This window comes from Cetorhinus maximus, chromosome 25 (assembly GCF_964194155.1).
Source record: "Cetorhinus maximus chromosome 25, sCetMax3.hap1.1, whole genome shotgun sequence".
Classification (NCBI taxonomy): Eukaryota; Metazoa; Chordata; class Chondrichthyes; order Lamniformes; family Cetorhinidae; genus Cetorhinus; species Cetorhinus maximus.
Window position 1 is genome coordinate 34,763,260 of NC_135903.1, and position 17,940 is coordinate 34,781,199.

General features: G+C 44.0%; 1 protein-coding gene across 4 annotated transcripts in view; it reads right to left on the reverse strand.

The window, feature by feature from the left end:
- Window positions 1-17,940, reverse strand: part of LOC144668048 (supervillin-like) — a 141,280-nt gene that overhangs the window by 19,789 nt on the left and 103,551 nt on the right. For all 4 annotated transcript variants that reach the window (XM_078529795.1, XM_078529791.1, XM_078529793.1 and 1 more), the window contains 3 exons: window positions 15,780-15,934; window positions 7,499-7,601; window positions 499-709 (listed from right to left, as the gene is read on the reverse strand). In XM_078529795.1, the coding sequence (XP_078385921.1) occupies window positions 499-709; window positions 7,499-7,601; window positions 15,780-15,934 (469 nt within the window). The remainder of the gene's footprint in view (window positions 1-498; window positions 710-7,498; window positions 7,602-15,779; window positions 15,935-17,940) is intronic.

Sequence of the window (17,940 nt, forward strand, 5' to 3'; positions counted from 1 at the left end):
GGGGGGGATTAAATTCGCCAATATTTCAGATTTGTTTGGTTCTGATGAAAGCTCATCGATCTGAAGTGTTAACTGTATTTTTCTCTCCACAGATGTTGCCAGACCTGCTGAGTACTTCCAATATTTTCTGTTTATATTTCAGGTTTCCAGCATCTGCAGTATTTTGCTTCAGTTTGGAGCCAGGGCCTGTTTGGAGAGCTAACCCTGAGTGAAAGCTGCAGTGATAAACTCCCTATTACTATACGACCCTCAGATTGTTTCTTGGTATCCTTGGTGATGGGAGACATACATTCAGTTTTGTAGGTCACGGGGAGGAAGGTTTGGCTGCACAGCAACTCCTCCGATTTAACACTGCAGTTGCAATTCTTTTCCTTCGGAGGAGGGGGGCAGTGGTAAAATGCAAAGACAAAGTAACCAGTACTTTTCACAATGTAAAGATCCTAGAGAACTATCATTTTAATTTATCAGGCAGCTTTCTGAATGCAATTCCTTCCTTACCGTTCCTTAATGTGATTGGCTGTGGTCCTGCCAACCTCCCTTACACTGGCTTGAACTTTGCAGCCATGCCACAGATAGATGAGAGCTTGCTGAGTGTTCACCAGGACAAGAGAGCCCCTCGAGCGCAGATTCCTGCACTCACACGCCACCTCCAGGAGACTCCCTTCCACTGCAACCTCTCCCTGCACAATATACAATCGCCATAGTCCTGCTGAAGACAGAAGACAGAACAACTTAAAATTTTGGCAGATGGGATAGGGAAGGTTGATAATGGCACAGTTCTAAAGAGTGTGCGGTGACAGAGGGACCTGGGGCTCATATGCATAAATCTTTGAAGGTGACAGTACATGTTGGGAGTAGTTAGGAAAGCAAATGGGATCTTGGGCTTCATAAATAGTGGTCTTTATCTCAAAAGCAGGGAGGTTATGCTGAACCTTTATAAAGCTCTAGTTAGGCCAGACCTAAAGTATTGCATCCAGTTCTGGTCACCACATTTTCGGAAGGATGTGAAGGTCCTCGAGAGGCTGTACAGGAGATTTACCAGAATTGTTCCAGGGATGAGGGATTTTAGCCACAAGGTTAGGTTGAAGAAGCTGGGGTTGTTCTCCTTGGAGCAAAAGGTGGTTGAGGGGGGATCTGATAAAGGTCTACAAGATTATGACAGCTTTAGATAGGGTAGACGAAGAAGAGTTGTTCTCATTAGCTGATGGTACAAGGATTAGGGGGGGGGCACAGATTTAAAGTTGTGGCCGAGATTTTTTTTTATTATTCTTTCATGAGACGTAGGTGTCATTGGCTAAGCCAGCATTTTTATTATGAACATATGAACAAGGAGCAGGGTTAGGCTATTTGTCCCTTTGAGCCTGCTTTGCCCTTTAATCATGGCTGATCTGGTAGTAACCTGAAATCTGTATCCCACCCACCCCCGATAACCTATCACCCTCTTGTTTACCAAGAATCTATCCACCTCTGCCTTAAAAATATTCAAAGACTTTGCTTCCACCACCTTTTCGGGAAGAGTTCCAAAGACTCACGACCCTCAGAGAAAACATTTCTCCTCATCTCCGTTTTAAATGGGCAACCCCTTACTTTTAAACAGTGACCACTAGCTCTAGATTCTCCCACAAGAGGAAACATCCTCTCCACATCCACCCTGTCAAGACCCCTCAGAATCTTATATGTTTTAATCAAGTCACCTCTTACTCTTCTAAACTCCAGCAGATACAAGTCTCTGCAATCTCCCACTGTTTAGGAAATATGCTTCTCTTTTATTCATAGTTCCAGAATGGACAATTTCATATTTTCCCACATTATCCTCCATTTGCCAGATCCTTGCCCAGTCAATTAACCTATCTATATCTTTTTGTAGACTCCTTATGTCCTCTTCAGAACTAACTTTCCTACCTATCTTTGTGTCATCAGCAAATTTGGCAACCATCCCATTATCCAAGTCATTTAAATAAATTGTAAACAGTTGAGATCCCAGCACTGACCCCTGTGGCACACCGCTTGTTACATCTTGCCAACCTGAAAAAGCCTACACCCTGCTTCCTGTTAGCCAGCCAATCTTCTATCCATGCCAATTCCATCCCCTATTCCATAAGCTTTTATTTTCCGCAATAACCTTTAATGTGGCACTTTATCAAATGCCTTCTGAAAATCTAAGTACAGTACATCCAGTGGTTCCCCTTTATCCACAGCACGTTACTTCCTCAAAGAACTCCAAAATTTGGTTAAACATGATTTCCCTTTCACAAAACCATGTTGACTCTGCCTGATGACCTTGAGCTTATCCAAGTGCCCTGCTATAGCTTCTTTAATTATAGCTTTGAACATTTTCCTTATGACAGGTGTTAAACTAACTGGCCTGTGGTTTCCTGCTTTCTGTGCCCTCCCTTTTTGAATGATGGAGTTACATTTGCTATCTTATAATCTAATGGGACCTTCTCCAAATCTAGGGGGTTTTGGAAAATTACAACTGATGCATCAACTATCTCACTAGTCACTTCTTTTAAGAGCCTATGATGAAGTGAATCAGGACCCGAACACTTGTCACCCCACAGCTCCAACAATTTACTCAGTACCACTTCTCAGGTGATTGTAATTTTCCTGAGTTCCTCCCTCCCTTTCATTTCCAGATTTATAGCTGCTTCTGGGATGTTACTTGTATCTCCTATAGTGAAGGCTGATCCAGAATAACTGTTCAATTCACCTGTCATTTCCTTGTTTTCCATTATCAATTCTCCAGACTCATTTTCTATAGGACCAACGTTCAATTTGTTAACTCATTTCTTTTTTTAAATATTTATAGAAACTCTTACTATTTGTTTTTATATTTTTGGCTAGCTTTCTCTTGTACTCTAATTTTTCGCTTCTTTTTAACCTTTTAGTCGTCCTTTGCTGTTCCTTATAGTCTGTCCAATCTTCTGGCTTTCCACCTATCTTTGCACAAATATATACTTTTCCTTTAAGTTTGATACTATCTTTAACCTTTCTAGTTAACCATGGATGGTGTGTCTAACCCGTGGACTTTTTCTTACTCATTGGAATGTATCTATTCTATATATTCTGAAATACCCCCTTAAATGTTTGCCAATGCATCTTTATTGACCTATCCCTGAACCTAATTTGCCAATTCACTGTAGCCAGCTCTGCTTTCATGCCCTCATTATTGCCCTTATTTAAGTTTAAAAATTTAGTCTCAGACTCACTTCTCTCTCTCTCAAACTGAATATAAAATTCAATCTTATTATGGTCGCTGCTACCTAAGGGCACTTTCACTATGAGGTCATTAATTAATGCCATCTTGTTGCACAATACCAGGTCTAGTATAGCCTGCTCTCTGGTTGGCTCCAGAACATGCTGTTCTAAGAAACTATCCTAAAAACATTTAATGAACTCCTCATCTAGGCTACCTTTACCCATCTGAGTTTTCCAGTCTATATGTAGATTAAAATCTCCCAAGATGATCGCCATGCCTTTCTGATAAACTCCCATTATTTCTTCCTTTATGCTCCATTCAGCCATGTGGTTACTGTTAGGGGGCCTGTACATGACTCCCACAAGTGACTTCTTGCCTTTACTATTTCTCATCTCTACTCAAACCGTTTCCACACCCTAGTTTCCTGAACTTAGGTCATCCCTCTCTATTATGCCAATACCATCATTAACTAACAGAGCCGCCCTTCCACCTTTTCCTCACTTCCTGTCCTTCTTAAATATCCTATACCCTTCAATATTCAGGTCCACCTGCAGCCATGTCTCTGTAATGGCTATCAAATCATACTTACTTATTTCTATGTGCACTGTCAGTTCATCTGTTTTGTTTTAAATGCTTCATGCATTCACATACAGAGCCTTTAGTTTGATCCTTTTATTCTTTTCATAACCTCTAGTCTGTTCTGTTGATTTACTGTTAGATTTGTACTCTCTGTCCCTTCCTGTCATGGTCTGTTTTTCATTTCCTGTAATGATACCTTTCTCATAGAGTCATAGAGGTCTGCAGCACAGAAAAAGGCCCTTTGGCCCATTGAGTCTGCGCCGGTCAAACAAGTACCTAACTATATTAATCCCATTTTCCAGCACTAGGTCCATAACCTTGTAAGCCATGGCCTCGCATGTACACATCCAAATACTTCTTAAATGTTAGCTTTCTCTTTTGCCTTGTCTCTACTCTTTGATTTACCACATCTTGCCAAATTTGTACCCTTGCCCCTACTACTTAGATTAAAACCCTCCCTACTTCGCTAATTATGCGGCTCACAAAAACATCGGTCCCACCACAGTTCAGGTGTAGACTAACCCAATGGCGCAGATCCCACTTTCCCCAGTATTGGTGCCAGTGGCCCACGAACTGGAACCCACTTCTCCAACACCAGACTTTGAGCCATGCATTCATCACCCTAATCTGATTTGCTCTTTGCCAATTTGCACATGGCTCAGCCAATAATCCAAAGATTATTGCCTTTGAGGTTCTGCTTTTTAATTTGGTGCCAAGCTCCTTAAACTGTCAATGAAGAACCTCCTTTTTTGTCCTGCCTATGTCATGATTATTGGGTCACCCCCCCCACCCCAACTGCAAGTTCTTCTCCAGCCCCGAGCAGATGTCTGAACCTTGGCACCAGGCAGGCAACACAGCTGCCTGGACTCATGCTCTGCTGCAGAGAATGGTGTCAATCTCTTTGACTCTACTGTCCCCTACTACTACTACATTCCTTGTAACTTGAATGACTTCCTGTACCACAGTGCCATGGCCAGTTAGCTCATCCACCCTGCAGCCCCACTCTCATCCAAACAAGCTGAAAAAAGCCTCAAACCTGTTGGACAATTGCAAAGGCCGAGGCTCCTGCACTCCTGCCTTCTGGGTCCCCTTCCCTGCCTCACTTGCAGTCAGACCTTCCTGTCCCTGACCACTGGCCAAATCAGAAGACCCTATCCAAAGGGGTGTGACCACCTCCTGGAATAAAGTGCCCAGGTAACTTCCTCCTCCCCGATATGCCACAGTGTCTGCAGCTCAGCCTCCAGCTCAATAACCTGGAGCTGACATTCATGAAACTGCAAACACTTACTACATATGTGTTTGCCCTGGATCACACCGGTATCCAGAAGCTCCTATGTCCTGCAATCGCAGTACATCGCCTGCCCTGCCATCTCCCAATATGTGTTAATTAATTAATAATTGCATTAATAATTATAATTAATAAAGCCTACACCTCCTAATATGTTTTGGCACTGCCAGTAAATTTTACAATACTGATAAAACTAATAATACCAGTTACTGGTTTACGTGCTCCTTCTGCTGCACCAAAGTGGAAATCAAATACTGGAGGCTGAAAAAGAGAAGGAAAAAGTACCTCCTCCCTGCCCTTCACCGAACTCCCCACTCAGCACACTTTACTTCTTGCAGTAAACTTTACCTAAAGCACCGCTTTCCTCCTATGCAACGAATTTCCACTTTGAACCAAATTCCCAAAAATACTCACTCGATCTCTGTCTCAGTCAGGCTGAAGTCTCCCCTCGCGGACTGTGCGTCTCTTACTGACCGTGTGCTTTAAAAGTCCCTTCCTTATATAGGGCTTTGATGAGTCACTCTCTAGCTTAGCTATTGCCCATCCTTAATTGCTCTTCAGAAGGTGGTAGTGAGCCACCTTCTTGAACCACTGCAGTAATGTTTGGGGATGTGTTTGAGGAACTTTTTTTTTTACACAGCAAATGGTAATGACCTGGAACTCTCACCCTAGGAGGGGGTGGAAATGGGGATGATCAGTGGTTTCAAAAGGAAATTGGATGGGCAGTTGAGAATGGAAATAGAGCAATGGAAATAGAGCACATGAATGGGACTGACTTGATGAATCTACAGAAAGCCAGAATAGACTTGAAGTGCTATATAGCTGAATGCACAATGACTCTAAGACTAACACTTATATAGTACAGCACTTTAAAAGGCCCTACAGCACAATTTGAAGAAAAGGGAATTTTTCACTGGTCAACATTCACCCCTCGACTAATATCACTAAAACAGAACATTTGTTTAATTATTTCATTGCAATTTGTGGGAGCTTGCTGTGTGCAAACCGGCTGCTATGTTATAATAACAAAACTACAAAAGTATTTCAGTGAACATAAAACACTTTGTGCCCACAGAAATGTCACACAAAGGGCAAGAGGAATGCATTTTTTCCTGTGTCCTCAATATTCCAAAAGGCTCCACAATCAATGAATTCTTTCTTGAAGTGTCATCACATACGAAGGCAACAAATTTGCACAGAGCAAGGTTCCATAAACAGCATTGAGATAAATGAGCAGAAAGTCTGTTTTAGTCACGTTAGCTGAGTAATATATATTGGCCAGGGCACTGCAAAGCTCTTTGTACTTTCTCAACACAGTACTGTGCAATTTTAACATCCATCTGAGCAGGTGGATGGGGCCAGTATTAATGTCCCCAGTGCTGCACACATGTATCAGTCTACATCACACATTCAAGTCCTAGAGTAGGGCTTGAACTCACAACCATCAGGCTCAGAGACAAGAGCAAAGCAACAAAGCCAAGCTGTCACCTCCTGAATGGGCAACATTTAAATGTTCTCTTTGAATAATGTCTGGCAAATGATATATTACAAACAGTGACGCTGGAGAAGTGTATAGGTCAGAAATGGCAAACTTTTGGCCAAGATACTGGACCTTTGCTGAATCAGCTGGTTTCATCAGCAGCAGCTCTTTGCATCAGAATTGCCCAGGAAAACCTCCTGGCAATAGAGATTTTGGTATTTTTCCCGGCAATGGCACAGGTTGCCTTCTTCAGAAAGGGTCATGGAGGGCAAAATTGGGATTATATAATACAAAATATATCAGAGGGAGTGAGATTAGTGTGAGAGGGAGAGAAACATGAATGACAGAGGAGGGGGGTAATGTTGACTTTGTACACTAGTTTCACAACAGTGATAGTGAATCAGTCACTCTATTACACAAAGCTAACATTACCCCAATATAATGAGAGAAATAGTTTTGCAGCCTAGAGGCATGAATATGGGGAAATGGGAGTTCTTTCCCTTAAACATCCATCACAGACTGTAGTTTTTTTGCACAATCTTCTCCGACACAACAGGGAGGTAGTGGCATAGTGGTATTGTTACTGGACTAATATTCCAGAGACCCAGGGTAATGCTCTGGGGCCTGGGTTTGGAATCCCACCATGGCAGATGGTGAAATTTGAATCTAATAAAAATCTGGAATTAAAAGCCTAATGATGTCCACAAAACCATTGCTGATTGTTGTAAAAACTCATCTGGTTCACTGATGTCCTTTAGGGAAGGAAATCTTGACATCCTTACCTGGCCTGGCCTACATGTGACTCCAGACCCACAGCAATGTGGTTGGCTCCCCAAGTAGGGATGGGCAATAAATACTGGTGTAGCCAACGACACCCACACCTCATGAATGCATATAAAAAAAAATTCAAACTCTCTTTACTCCTTCAAAATAAAATGTTCACAATCCAAACCTTGTGAGCTTCTGATGTTATCCCTTCTGCCACTGTGGGTAATCATTCCTCCTTGGAACAGCTGGAGAAAGCAGGGGGGCTCCTTTCCCTGTGACACCAGCACCTAGGCAACAGCACACACATTTAACCCTTAATCAACCAATCAGCAGCGCTATATTTCAGCAAACCCATATTAAGTAGATCAATTTGGTTCAATAAAATATCAACCAGGAAAATTGAAAGTAATTGTTTTCTCTATTGTCATGATGCTTTTGATGCAGTGTTAAACACTATACTTCTCATATACAGTACACCATGCAGTGTACACGATACAGAATGAGAGAAGGTGAGCAAGGCCTAGCAGGCACCAATTTTGGGGAGTATTTGGACATGCTACTGTGTCTATGACTGGTGCCTTTCAGCTGAGGCACTGGAAGCTATAAATTGTCACATTTTGAGGAAGGAATGAAGCACATTGTGCTAAATGCTTGTTAATGAGTTTTGTGAACATGATGATCAACCACTTGCAAGATAACCAGAAACAGAGGCCATATTAAAATAGAAATTCCTCACTTGGACTCAGTTATCATACTGAGCTATTTTCCAGTGTGTACAAACATACGAATTAGGAGCATCAGTAGACCCTTCGAGCCTGCTCTGCCATTCAATAAGATCATGGCTGATCTGATTGTGGCCTCAGCTCCACATTCCGCCTACTCCCAATAACCTTTGACTCCAGTATTAGTCAATAATCTATTCACCTCTGCCTTAAAAATATTCAATGACTCTGCCCCTACCGCTCTATGGGGAAGAGAGTTCCACAGACTGATGACCCTCAGAGAAACAAATTTCTACTAGTCTCCATCTTAAATGGAAGACCCCTTAATTTTAAACTACGTCCCCTAGTTCTAGTCTCTCCCACAAGGGGAAACATCCTCTCGGCATCCACCCTGTCAAGTCCTCAAAGGATCTTATATGTTTCAATAAGCTCATCTCTTATTCTTCTAAACTCCAATGGATAGAGGCCCAGTATGTCCAACCTTTCCTCATAAGATAACCCCCAATCCCAGGGATCAGTCAAGTGAACCTTCTGCGAACTGCTTCTAATGCAATTATATCCTTTCTTAAATCAGGAGACCAAAACTGTACACAGTACTCCAGATGCAATGTCACCAATGCCCTGTACAACTTTATCAAAACTTCCCTACTTTTATATTCCATTTCCCTCGTAATAAATGCCAACATTCCATCTGCCTTCCTAAATACTTGTTGTAACTGCATATTAACTTTTTGTGATTCATGTATCAGGACAGTCATATCCCGCTGTATCTCAGAGTTCTGCAATCTCTCTCCCATTTAGATAATTTGCTGCTTTTCTATTTTTCCTGCCAAAGTGGACAAGTTCACATTTCCCACATTATACTCCATCTGCCAAATTTTTGCCCACTCACTTAACCTGTCTATACCCCTTTGCAGACTCCTTATGTCCTCTTCACAACTTACTTTCCGACCTATCTTAGTGTCATCAGAAAATTTAGCAGCCATACATTTAGTCCCTTCATCCGAATCATTGGTATAGATTGTAAATAGTTGAGGCCCCAGCACTGATCGGTGTGACACTCCACTCATTACAACCTGAAAATGACCCAATTTCCTGTTACCTAACCAATCCTCTATCTATGCATGATCATGATGATCATGCTACCCCCTACACCATGAGCTCTGTACTGACTGTTTACTCGGTGTGAGGGGGGGTGGGGGGGGAGGGGGGTGGGTGGTGGGGGGGTGGGGGGCGCTGGGTGTCCTCTAATCTTCACATCCTGACCCACAAATGATGCACTGTCTATCTGTGGTTAGGAAGAGGCCTGGGAAACCATGCTAATGATCAGAGGATGTTCCAGGTAGGGAGCTGAAGTTGTAGCCTTCACCAATGGTGGGATACAGTAGTGTCAGCATTAAAACAGATGGTGCTCGCTATATGCAATGGGTTCAGCCCATCTGGCCCTACCCCGCACTTTGACATTCAGCAAGCTGCCAATCCTCAAACACCAGAAAGGCCAATGTTGTGGAGGTTGAGAGAAAACTTACCTTTCTCTTTTTGGAAATAGTGCCGTGGGATCTTTTCAATCTACCCGAGAGGGAAGACTGAAGCCTTGGTTTAACATCTCATCTGAAAGGCAGCACTTTGACAGTGCAGCATTTCCTCATTACTCTGCTGGGGCATCAACTAAAATTAGAGTTGAATTTGAACTCACTCTGACTAAGGTGAAACTGCTACCACTGAGTCTTCACTGACACCCGACCGATAATCTGTCATGTTACAGGACTGACTGCAAAACAAGCCCTTGTGAGACAAGCTGAAGTTGCTGGGTGTGATGAGCTAGTCCCAATGAACATTGCTGGGCTGAAACAGTAAACTCTGACTGTGACTCCTGAAACTTCCCCGCTGACTGTGGACGAGCCAATGAGGGGAACAGTGCACTGTTGAGCTGTACGAGTTGGGTAAAGTTTAGTTGTCTGTGAACAAAAGAAATAGTAGCTGAAGCTACTGACGGCTATGGTTATATTCATTGTTAGAGTCACTGAAACCAGGGGAAAAATCCCTTTGGGGATCTTAATGCCTCTGGAGGCACCAAGAATCCTCATGCTGGAATGGATCCCATTATGTAAGAAGCGAAGGGGAGAGAGAGACCAGGAGGCAGCTCGAGAGGAGCGGCGATTTTAAAGTGTAAAGAAAACCAGGCCAGAGTCTAGAGGGGGACAGGGAGGCAGCGTGAGAGGAGCAGCAGCCTTGGTAAGATTTAAAAATAGCGGGGGCTGAGAGTCAGAGCAAAGATCTAAAAAAGAGCGGGAGCTGGATTCGGGGCTGAAAGCGGCCCGAGGACAGAGTGAGAGTTCCGGGGAGACTTGGGGCTGGCCGGAGAGGAGAGGCCAGTGAGAGCGGTATAAAAGGGTACGAGAAACAGAGGCCGAGATCGGAGAGGAGAGGCCAGTGAGAGCGGTATAAAAGGGTACGAGAAACAGAGGCCGAGATCGGAGAGGAGAGGTGTACCCTCAGGACCTTCAGGCAGAGGAGTTCGAAGTGATGTCACAATTCAAAACGTGACCCAACGCAGGGGAGGCAGTTGATTGGGAAGTAGGGTCAGGTGAGTTCTTCTACTTTTTCTACTAATTAAACCACTGCTGTCCATTAGCTTAAACAAAATAAAGTGAGGACTTTGGATTGTAGTGGGAGTGTTTGGAGTGGAATAAGGCCCCTAGCGTAGTTAGTATTCTTTAAAGGGAGTAACTAACAAGCTTAATCTAAAGGGAAGTCATGACAGCAGATCTCGCATTCATGATATGTTCCTCCTGCACTATGTGGGAAGCCATGGGCACTTCCAGTGTCCCTGGTGACCATGTGTGCAGGAAGTGTGTCCAGCTGCAGCTACTGGGTAACCGCATTTCGGAGCTGGAGCTGCAGGTGGATTCACTGTGGAGCATCCGCGATGCTGGGATTATCATAGACAGCAGGTTCAGTGAGGAGGTCACACCACAGGTAAAGACTGAACAGGCAGAAAGGGGATGGGTGACCACCAGGCAGAGTAGAGGAAGGCAGTTAGTACAGGAGTCCCCTGTGGCCATCTGCCTCTCTAACAGATTTACCATTTTGGGTACTGTTGGGGGAGATGACTTCTCAGGGGAAAGCAGCAGGATCCAAGTCCATGGCACCACGGGTGGCTCTGCTGCACAAGAGGGGAGGAAGAAGAGCGGCAGGGCTATAGTGATAGGGGATTCAATAGTAAGGGGAACAGACAGGCATTTCTGTGGCTGCAAAAGAGACTCCAGGATGGTATGTTGCTTCCCTGGTGCCAGGGTCAAGGATGTCTCGGAGAGGCTGCAGGGCATTCTGTAGGGGCAGGGTGAACAGCCAGTGGTCCTGGTACATATTGGTGCCAACGACATAGGTTAAAAAAGGGATGAGGTCCTACAAGCTGAATATGGGGAGTTAGGACGTAAATTAAAAAGTAGGACCTCAAAGGTAGTAATCTCAGGATTATTACCAATGCCACTTCCTCAGGGTTGCTGTTTGCTAGTGCGGTCGGGGAGGGTTAAAACTAGAATGGCGGGGGGATAGGAACCTGAGCAGGGAGACGGAGGAGGGGGAAACAAGGATAGAAACAAAGACAGAAAAGTAATAAGCAAAAGTGGAAGGCAGAAAAAACAAGGGTGAGAAACAAATGGGGTCATAGTGCAAAATAAAGCTAAGATGACTAACAAGGTTAAAAAGACAAGTCCAAAGGCATTGTATCTTAATCCGCGGAGCATTCGCAATAAGGTAGATGAATCAACAGCGCAAATATATATAAACAGATGCAATTACGGAGACATGGCTGCAGGGTGACCAAGGGTGGGAACTGAACATCCAGGGGTATTCAATATATAGGAAGGACAGACAAATAGGAAAAGGAGGTGGGGTAGTACTGTTAGTAAAGGAGGAAATCAATGCAACAATGAGGAAGGATATTGGCTCAGCAAATCATGATATGGAATCTGTTTAGGTGGAGATAAGAAACACCAAGGGGCAGAAAACATTGGTGGGGTTGTCTATAGGCCCCCCAAACAGTAATGCAGATGTAAGGGAAAGCATTAAGCAGGAACCTGGAGATGCATGCAATAAGGGTACAACTGTAATCATGGTGACTTTAATCTACATATTGATTGGACAAACCAAACTAGCAATAATACTATGAAGGAGGATTCCCTGGAGTGTGGACATGATTTTTTTTACACCAATACATTGAGGAACCAACTAGAGAGCAGGCTATCCTAGACTGGGTATTGTGCAATGAGAAAGGATTAATTAACAATCTTGTTGTACAGGGTCCCTTGGGGAAGAGCGACCATAAAATGATAGATTTGTTCATTAGGATGGAGAGTGAAGAATCTGAATCTGAAACTGGGGTCCTGAATCTAAATAAAGGGAACTACGAGGGTGTGAGGTGTGAGCTGGCAATAATAATTGGGAACCTTACTAAAAGGGTTGACAGTGGATAGGCAGTGGCTAATATTTAAGGAACGTATGCATGAATTACAACAATTATTCATTCCTGTCTGGCGCAAAAATAAAACAGGAAAGGTGGCTCAACAATGGCTTACAAAAGAAATTAGGGATAGTATTAGATCCAAAGAGGAGACATATAAAATTGCCAGAAAAAGCAGCAAGCCTGAGGATTGGGAGCAGTTTAGAATTCAGCAAAAATGGACAAAAAGATTGATCAAGAAGGGGAAAATGGAGTCTGAGAGTAAACTTGCAGGGAACATAAAAACTGCTGTAAAAGCTTCTTTAAATGTGTGAAGAGAAAAAAATTAGTGAAGAAAAATGTAGATCCCTTATAGTCAGAAACAGGGGAAATTACAATGGGGAACAAAGAAATGGCAGAAGAATTGAACACTTATTTTGGTTCTGTCCTCACAAAAGAGAACACAAATAATTTCCCAGAAATGTTAGGGAACCAAGGGTCTAGTGAGAGGGAGGAATTGAAGATGATCAGTATTAGTAAAAAAAAATGGTGCTAGAGAAATTAATGGGGTTAAAGGCTGAAAAATCCCCAGGACCTGATAATCTACATCCCAGAGTACTAAAGGAAGTGGCCCTGGAAATATTGGATGCATTGGTGGTCATCTTCCAAAATTCTACAGACTCTGGAGCAGTTCCTACAGATTGGAGGGTGGCAAATGTAACCCCACTATTTATAAAAGGAGGGAGAGAGAAAACAGAGAATTACAGACCAGTTACCCTAACATCAGTAATGGGGAAAATGTTAGAGTCTATTATAAAAGACGTGGTAAGAGAACACTTGGAAAGCATTAATGGGATTAGACAAAGTCAGCATGGGTTTATGAAAGGGAAATCATGCTTAACTAATCCACTGGAGATTTTTGAGGGTGTAACTAGTAGAATAGATAAGGGAGAACCAGTGGATGTGGTGTATTTGGATTTCAAAAAGGCTTTTGATAAAGCCCCACATAAAAGGCTAGTGGGTAAAATTAAAGCATATGGGATTGGGGGTAATATATTGACATGGGTTGAGAATTGGTTGACAGACCGGAAACAGAGAGTGGGAATTAAATGGGTCTTTTTCCGGATGACAGGTGGTGACTAGTGGTGTACCTCCGGGGTCAGTGCTTGGGCCCCAGCCATTTGATATATATATATATAAATGACTTGGATGAGGGAACTAAATGCAATATTTCCAAGTTTGCTGATGACACAAAATTGGGCGAGGTTGTGAGTTGCGCGGAGGATGCAAGGAAGCTTCAGAGTGATTTAGATAAGTTGTGTGTATAGGCAAACACATGGCAGATGCAATATAACGTGGATAAATGTGAAGTTATTTGCTTCGGTGTGAAAAACAGAAAGGCAGAGTATTATTTAAATGGTGATATATTGGGGAATGTGGATGTACAAAGGGACCTGGGTGTCCTTGTACACCAGTAAATGAAAGTAAACAGGCAGGTACAGCAAGCAATTAGGAAGGAAAATGGTACATTGGCCTTCATTGCAAGAGGATTTGAGTTCAGAAGTAGGGATGTCTTATTGCAGTTATACAAGGCCTTGGTGAGACCACACCTGGAGTATTGTGTGCAGTTTTGATCTCCCTACCTAAGGAATGCTATACTTGGCATAGAGGGAGTGCAGCGAAGGTTCATTTGGCTGATACTGGGGATGGCAGGACTGTCGTATGAGGAGAGCATGGTTCAACTGGGCCTGTGTTCACTAGAGTTTAGGAGAATGAGAGGGGATCTGATTGAAATGCATAAAATTCTAACAGGGCTAGACAGACTAGATGCAGGAAGGATGTTTCCCCTGGTTGGGGGGTCTAGAACCAGGGGCCACGGTCTCAGGATATGGGGCAGGTCATTTAGGACTGAGATGAGGAAAAATTTCTTCACTCAGAGGGTGGTCAACCTGTGTGATTCTCTACCACAGAGGCTGTGGAGGCCGGGTCACTAAGTATATTCAAGAAAGAAATGGATACATTTTTGGATATTAGAGGCATCAAGGGGTATGGAGAGAAAGCAGGAACATGGTGATGAGATAGAGTATCAGCCATGATCATATTGAATGGTGGAGCAGGCTCAAAGGGCTGAATCCTGCTCCTAGTTCCTATGTTTCTATAAGCTAGGAAATTAAACGCCCAGTAATCTAATGTCAATTTTGAGAAAATTACTGGAAACTGAGCATCTAGACAAATATGAGCTCATTGGAGAGAGCCAGCATGGAATTGTAAAGTATAGTCCATGTCTAACTAACTAAGTAATAGATGTGGACTGCAGCAGTTCAACAAGGCAGCTCACCACCTTCTCAGGCGCAGTTAGGGATGGACAATAAATGTTGGCCTAGCCAGCGATGCCCACATCTCATAAATGAATTTTAAAAAGGAGTGTCCATGGATGTTACTCATGTAGACAGACAGACGGCACTCAACAAGGTTTCACATAAGAGACCGTTAGCAAAAACGAGTGCATGGAATTGGAGACAACCCAGTAGCTAAGATAGGGAATTAGTTCCGAGGCAGGAGAGAGAGAGAAGGGTAATGGATATGTATTCAAATTGTGAAGGTGTGCCTAATGGTGTCCCCCAAGTGTCTGTACCAGGGCCTCAGCTTTTCACTATTTATAGAAATGACTTAGATGAAGGAATAGAGAGGCATATATCTCTTTCCCCCTGGATAAAAAGTGCACTAAATTTCCTCCATAGCTAAATAGGACTATTTTCCAGTTACATCTAAACCATTAGCCAAGTGCTTTAAATACAGAGAATCTATTTTCTTTGGTGGGCACTGCTATCCAAGGGCTGCATAATCTTAAAATTAGAGCCAGGCTGTTCAGAGTGAAATTAGGAAGTACTTCTTCCAGACACAGGGTAGTGAAAATCGAAGTCTCTCCACCATTTTCATAGCAGAAGACAGAAAAAGAATAGTAGAAAATCAGAGAGCAAAATATTTCTTATGATCACCAAAGGCTGTTATGTTGGGTCAAATGAAATTTTCAACATTAGAATTGATAGATCTTTGTGGGGTAAGGGTATTGAGGGATATGGAGCAAACACAAGTAAGTGGAGCTGAGGTACAGATCAGACATGATCCAATAGGATGGCAGGATGGGCTCAAGGGCCTGAATAGCCTACCTGTTTCCATAATTGCCCAGTCCAGTTTTGGACGGTGAAGTGTCACTGTGATAATCTGATTAAATATGGTGACTGTAATTCTGTAATTCCTACCCCTGCACCTCCAATTCTTACACACACTGTTGTTACCTGTGATTCTCTGTCCTTGCCCAGTTCCACTGTCGTCAACGCAGAAGTTCCTTTGCCGCTGATGCTCGACAGGCAGCCCTGCCAGAAGAAATACGCAGATCGCTCCTTCCCAGGACCAGCGCTGCTCAGTTGATCCGGTCTCTGTCGCTTTGCCACTGCAGGGAAAACACAAGGAGACCCAAACTCAGCCACACTGCGTTAACCTTTCTGTAACAGCAGGTCAGTACCTAGTCTGACTGTTGTCCATCGGCTCAGATCAGGTCCTGATCTCAGTTATATCAGAATCTTGACTTACAGCAGCGATTTTAAACACACATCCTCATGACTTGGGTTTCAGCACAAAGTACGGGAGCTCCGCTGACAGTCAGTTGGCAAGGTCGCTGCCTGGTGTAGAAGTGAGCCCTGTGATTCTGACCCCCAGGTTTATGCCGAGTTAGCTGAGCTGAATAGCTGCTAAAGAAAGACTTGTATTTCTATAGCACCTTCTCTGACCCCAGATTACCCCAAAGCGCTTTACAGCCAATGAGATATTTTTGAAGTGTAGTAATTTTTGTAATGCAGCATTAAGGAGCAGTTAATATTCTTGCAACATTAACATTTTCTCCAATTCCCTTTAGCTGTGCACTACCTGTTTATTGCACTGCGTGGTATGTGTCTGCATCTTAAAGGGACCAGTGCTTGTGAGCAGCCTCCTTATTCCCTGCATGGCACATCCCCGATTGCTGGAAGATCATGCACCCGTGCAGCTTAGAGGGAATGTTGCACAGCAGGATCCCACGGACAGCAGGATCCCACAGACGGCAATGTGATAACGGCCAGATAATCTCTTTTAGTAATGTTGGTTGAGGGATAAATAGTGGCCAGGGCACTGGGGAGGACATCTCCACTCTTCTTCAAAATAAGACCATCTATATCCACTGGAGTTGGAAGATGGGTCAATGGTTTAACGTCCCATCCAAAAGTACTCTCTCAGTACTGCACCACCATTTTACGTGGGCGGGCCAATTAAGGCCTGCCCAGCATGATGCACGCCCGGAAGCGCTGAGCGCTCCCTGTGTGGGCGGGGGTGGGGGGCGGCTGGGGGGGTGGTGGGGGGTGGGGGTGTTGCCTGAGTCGGGGAGTGCGCTCTTTCACGCACGTGTGCAAAAGAGAGAAGAAATCTCCGAGGCAAAGAGCTGCCTCAAGGAGATTAGTTGAAGTTCTGAAAACTTTAATAAAGAAAAAAAATGAAGACATGTCCCCTCATGTGAAAGAGTCACACGAGCTGGGACATGTCAATGAATGTTATTAAACATTTTCATAAAACTTTAAAAACCTTCATGAAACCTCATCCCGCCCGTGGATGAGGCTCCACGATAAATGCGAAGGCCGCCTGGGCTCTTCACCTGCCCCCCGCCGACCTTCAGGTTGGACGGGCAGCTCTGTTAAGTGTTTTAATTGATATTTGAATGGCCTTGACAGGCCTTTGACAGTCCAGCGGGTGTGAAGCCAACTGGGCTGTGCGCCTGCCGAACTGAAAATCTGAATGACGCGCGGTGACATCAGGACGCAGGCCCGACATCACCGCGCGTCATTTTACGCCTCGTGAGTGGGCCCTGCCCCTGCTTGCCAACCCTAAAATTCTGGCCATGGAATTTGCCTCCTTTATATTGTCTCATCAGGTGAGCTGCTAGAAGTTCATTCTCAGCATAAAAACGCCTTTTAAGTGAAATGTTTAATCTTCTCAGTCCTCTCCTCCGCCCTACACCAGGTAAATTAATCTGCGATCTACACAAAAACGTGTCAGGTTCCACATGTACATTGACAACACCCAGACCTACTTCACCACCACCTCTCTCAGCTCCCTCCCCCTCCCCCTCCCCCCCACAACCCCCTACCCCATTGTCTTTGATTTGTCAGACTTGCCTGGCATCCAGTATCGGGTGAGCAGAGATTTCCTCCTACTAAACATAGGGAAGACTGATGCCATCGTCTTTGGCTCCCACCATAAAAACTCTGTTCCCAAGTCACCAACTCCATCTCCCTCCCTGACCAGCGTCTCAGGTTCATTCATTCTGGTCGCAATCTTGGTGTCGTACTTGACCCCGAGATAACTTCAGATCCCATATACGCCCGAACACCAGGACCACCTATTTCAACCACCTGTCTCCGCTCGTCTCTG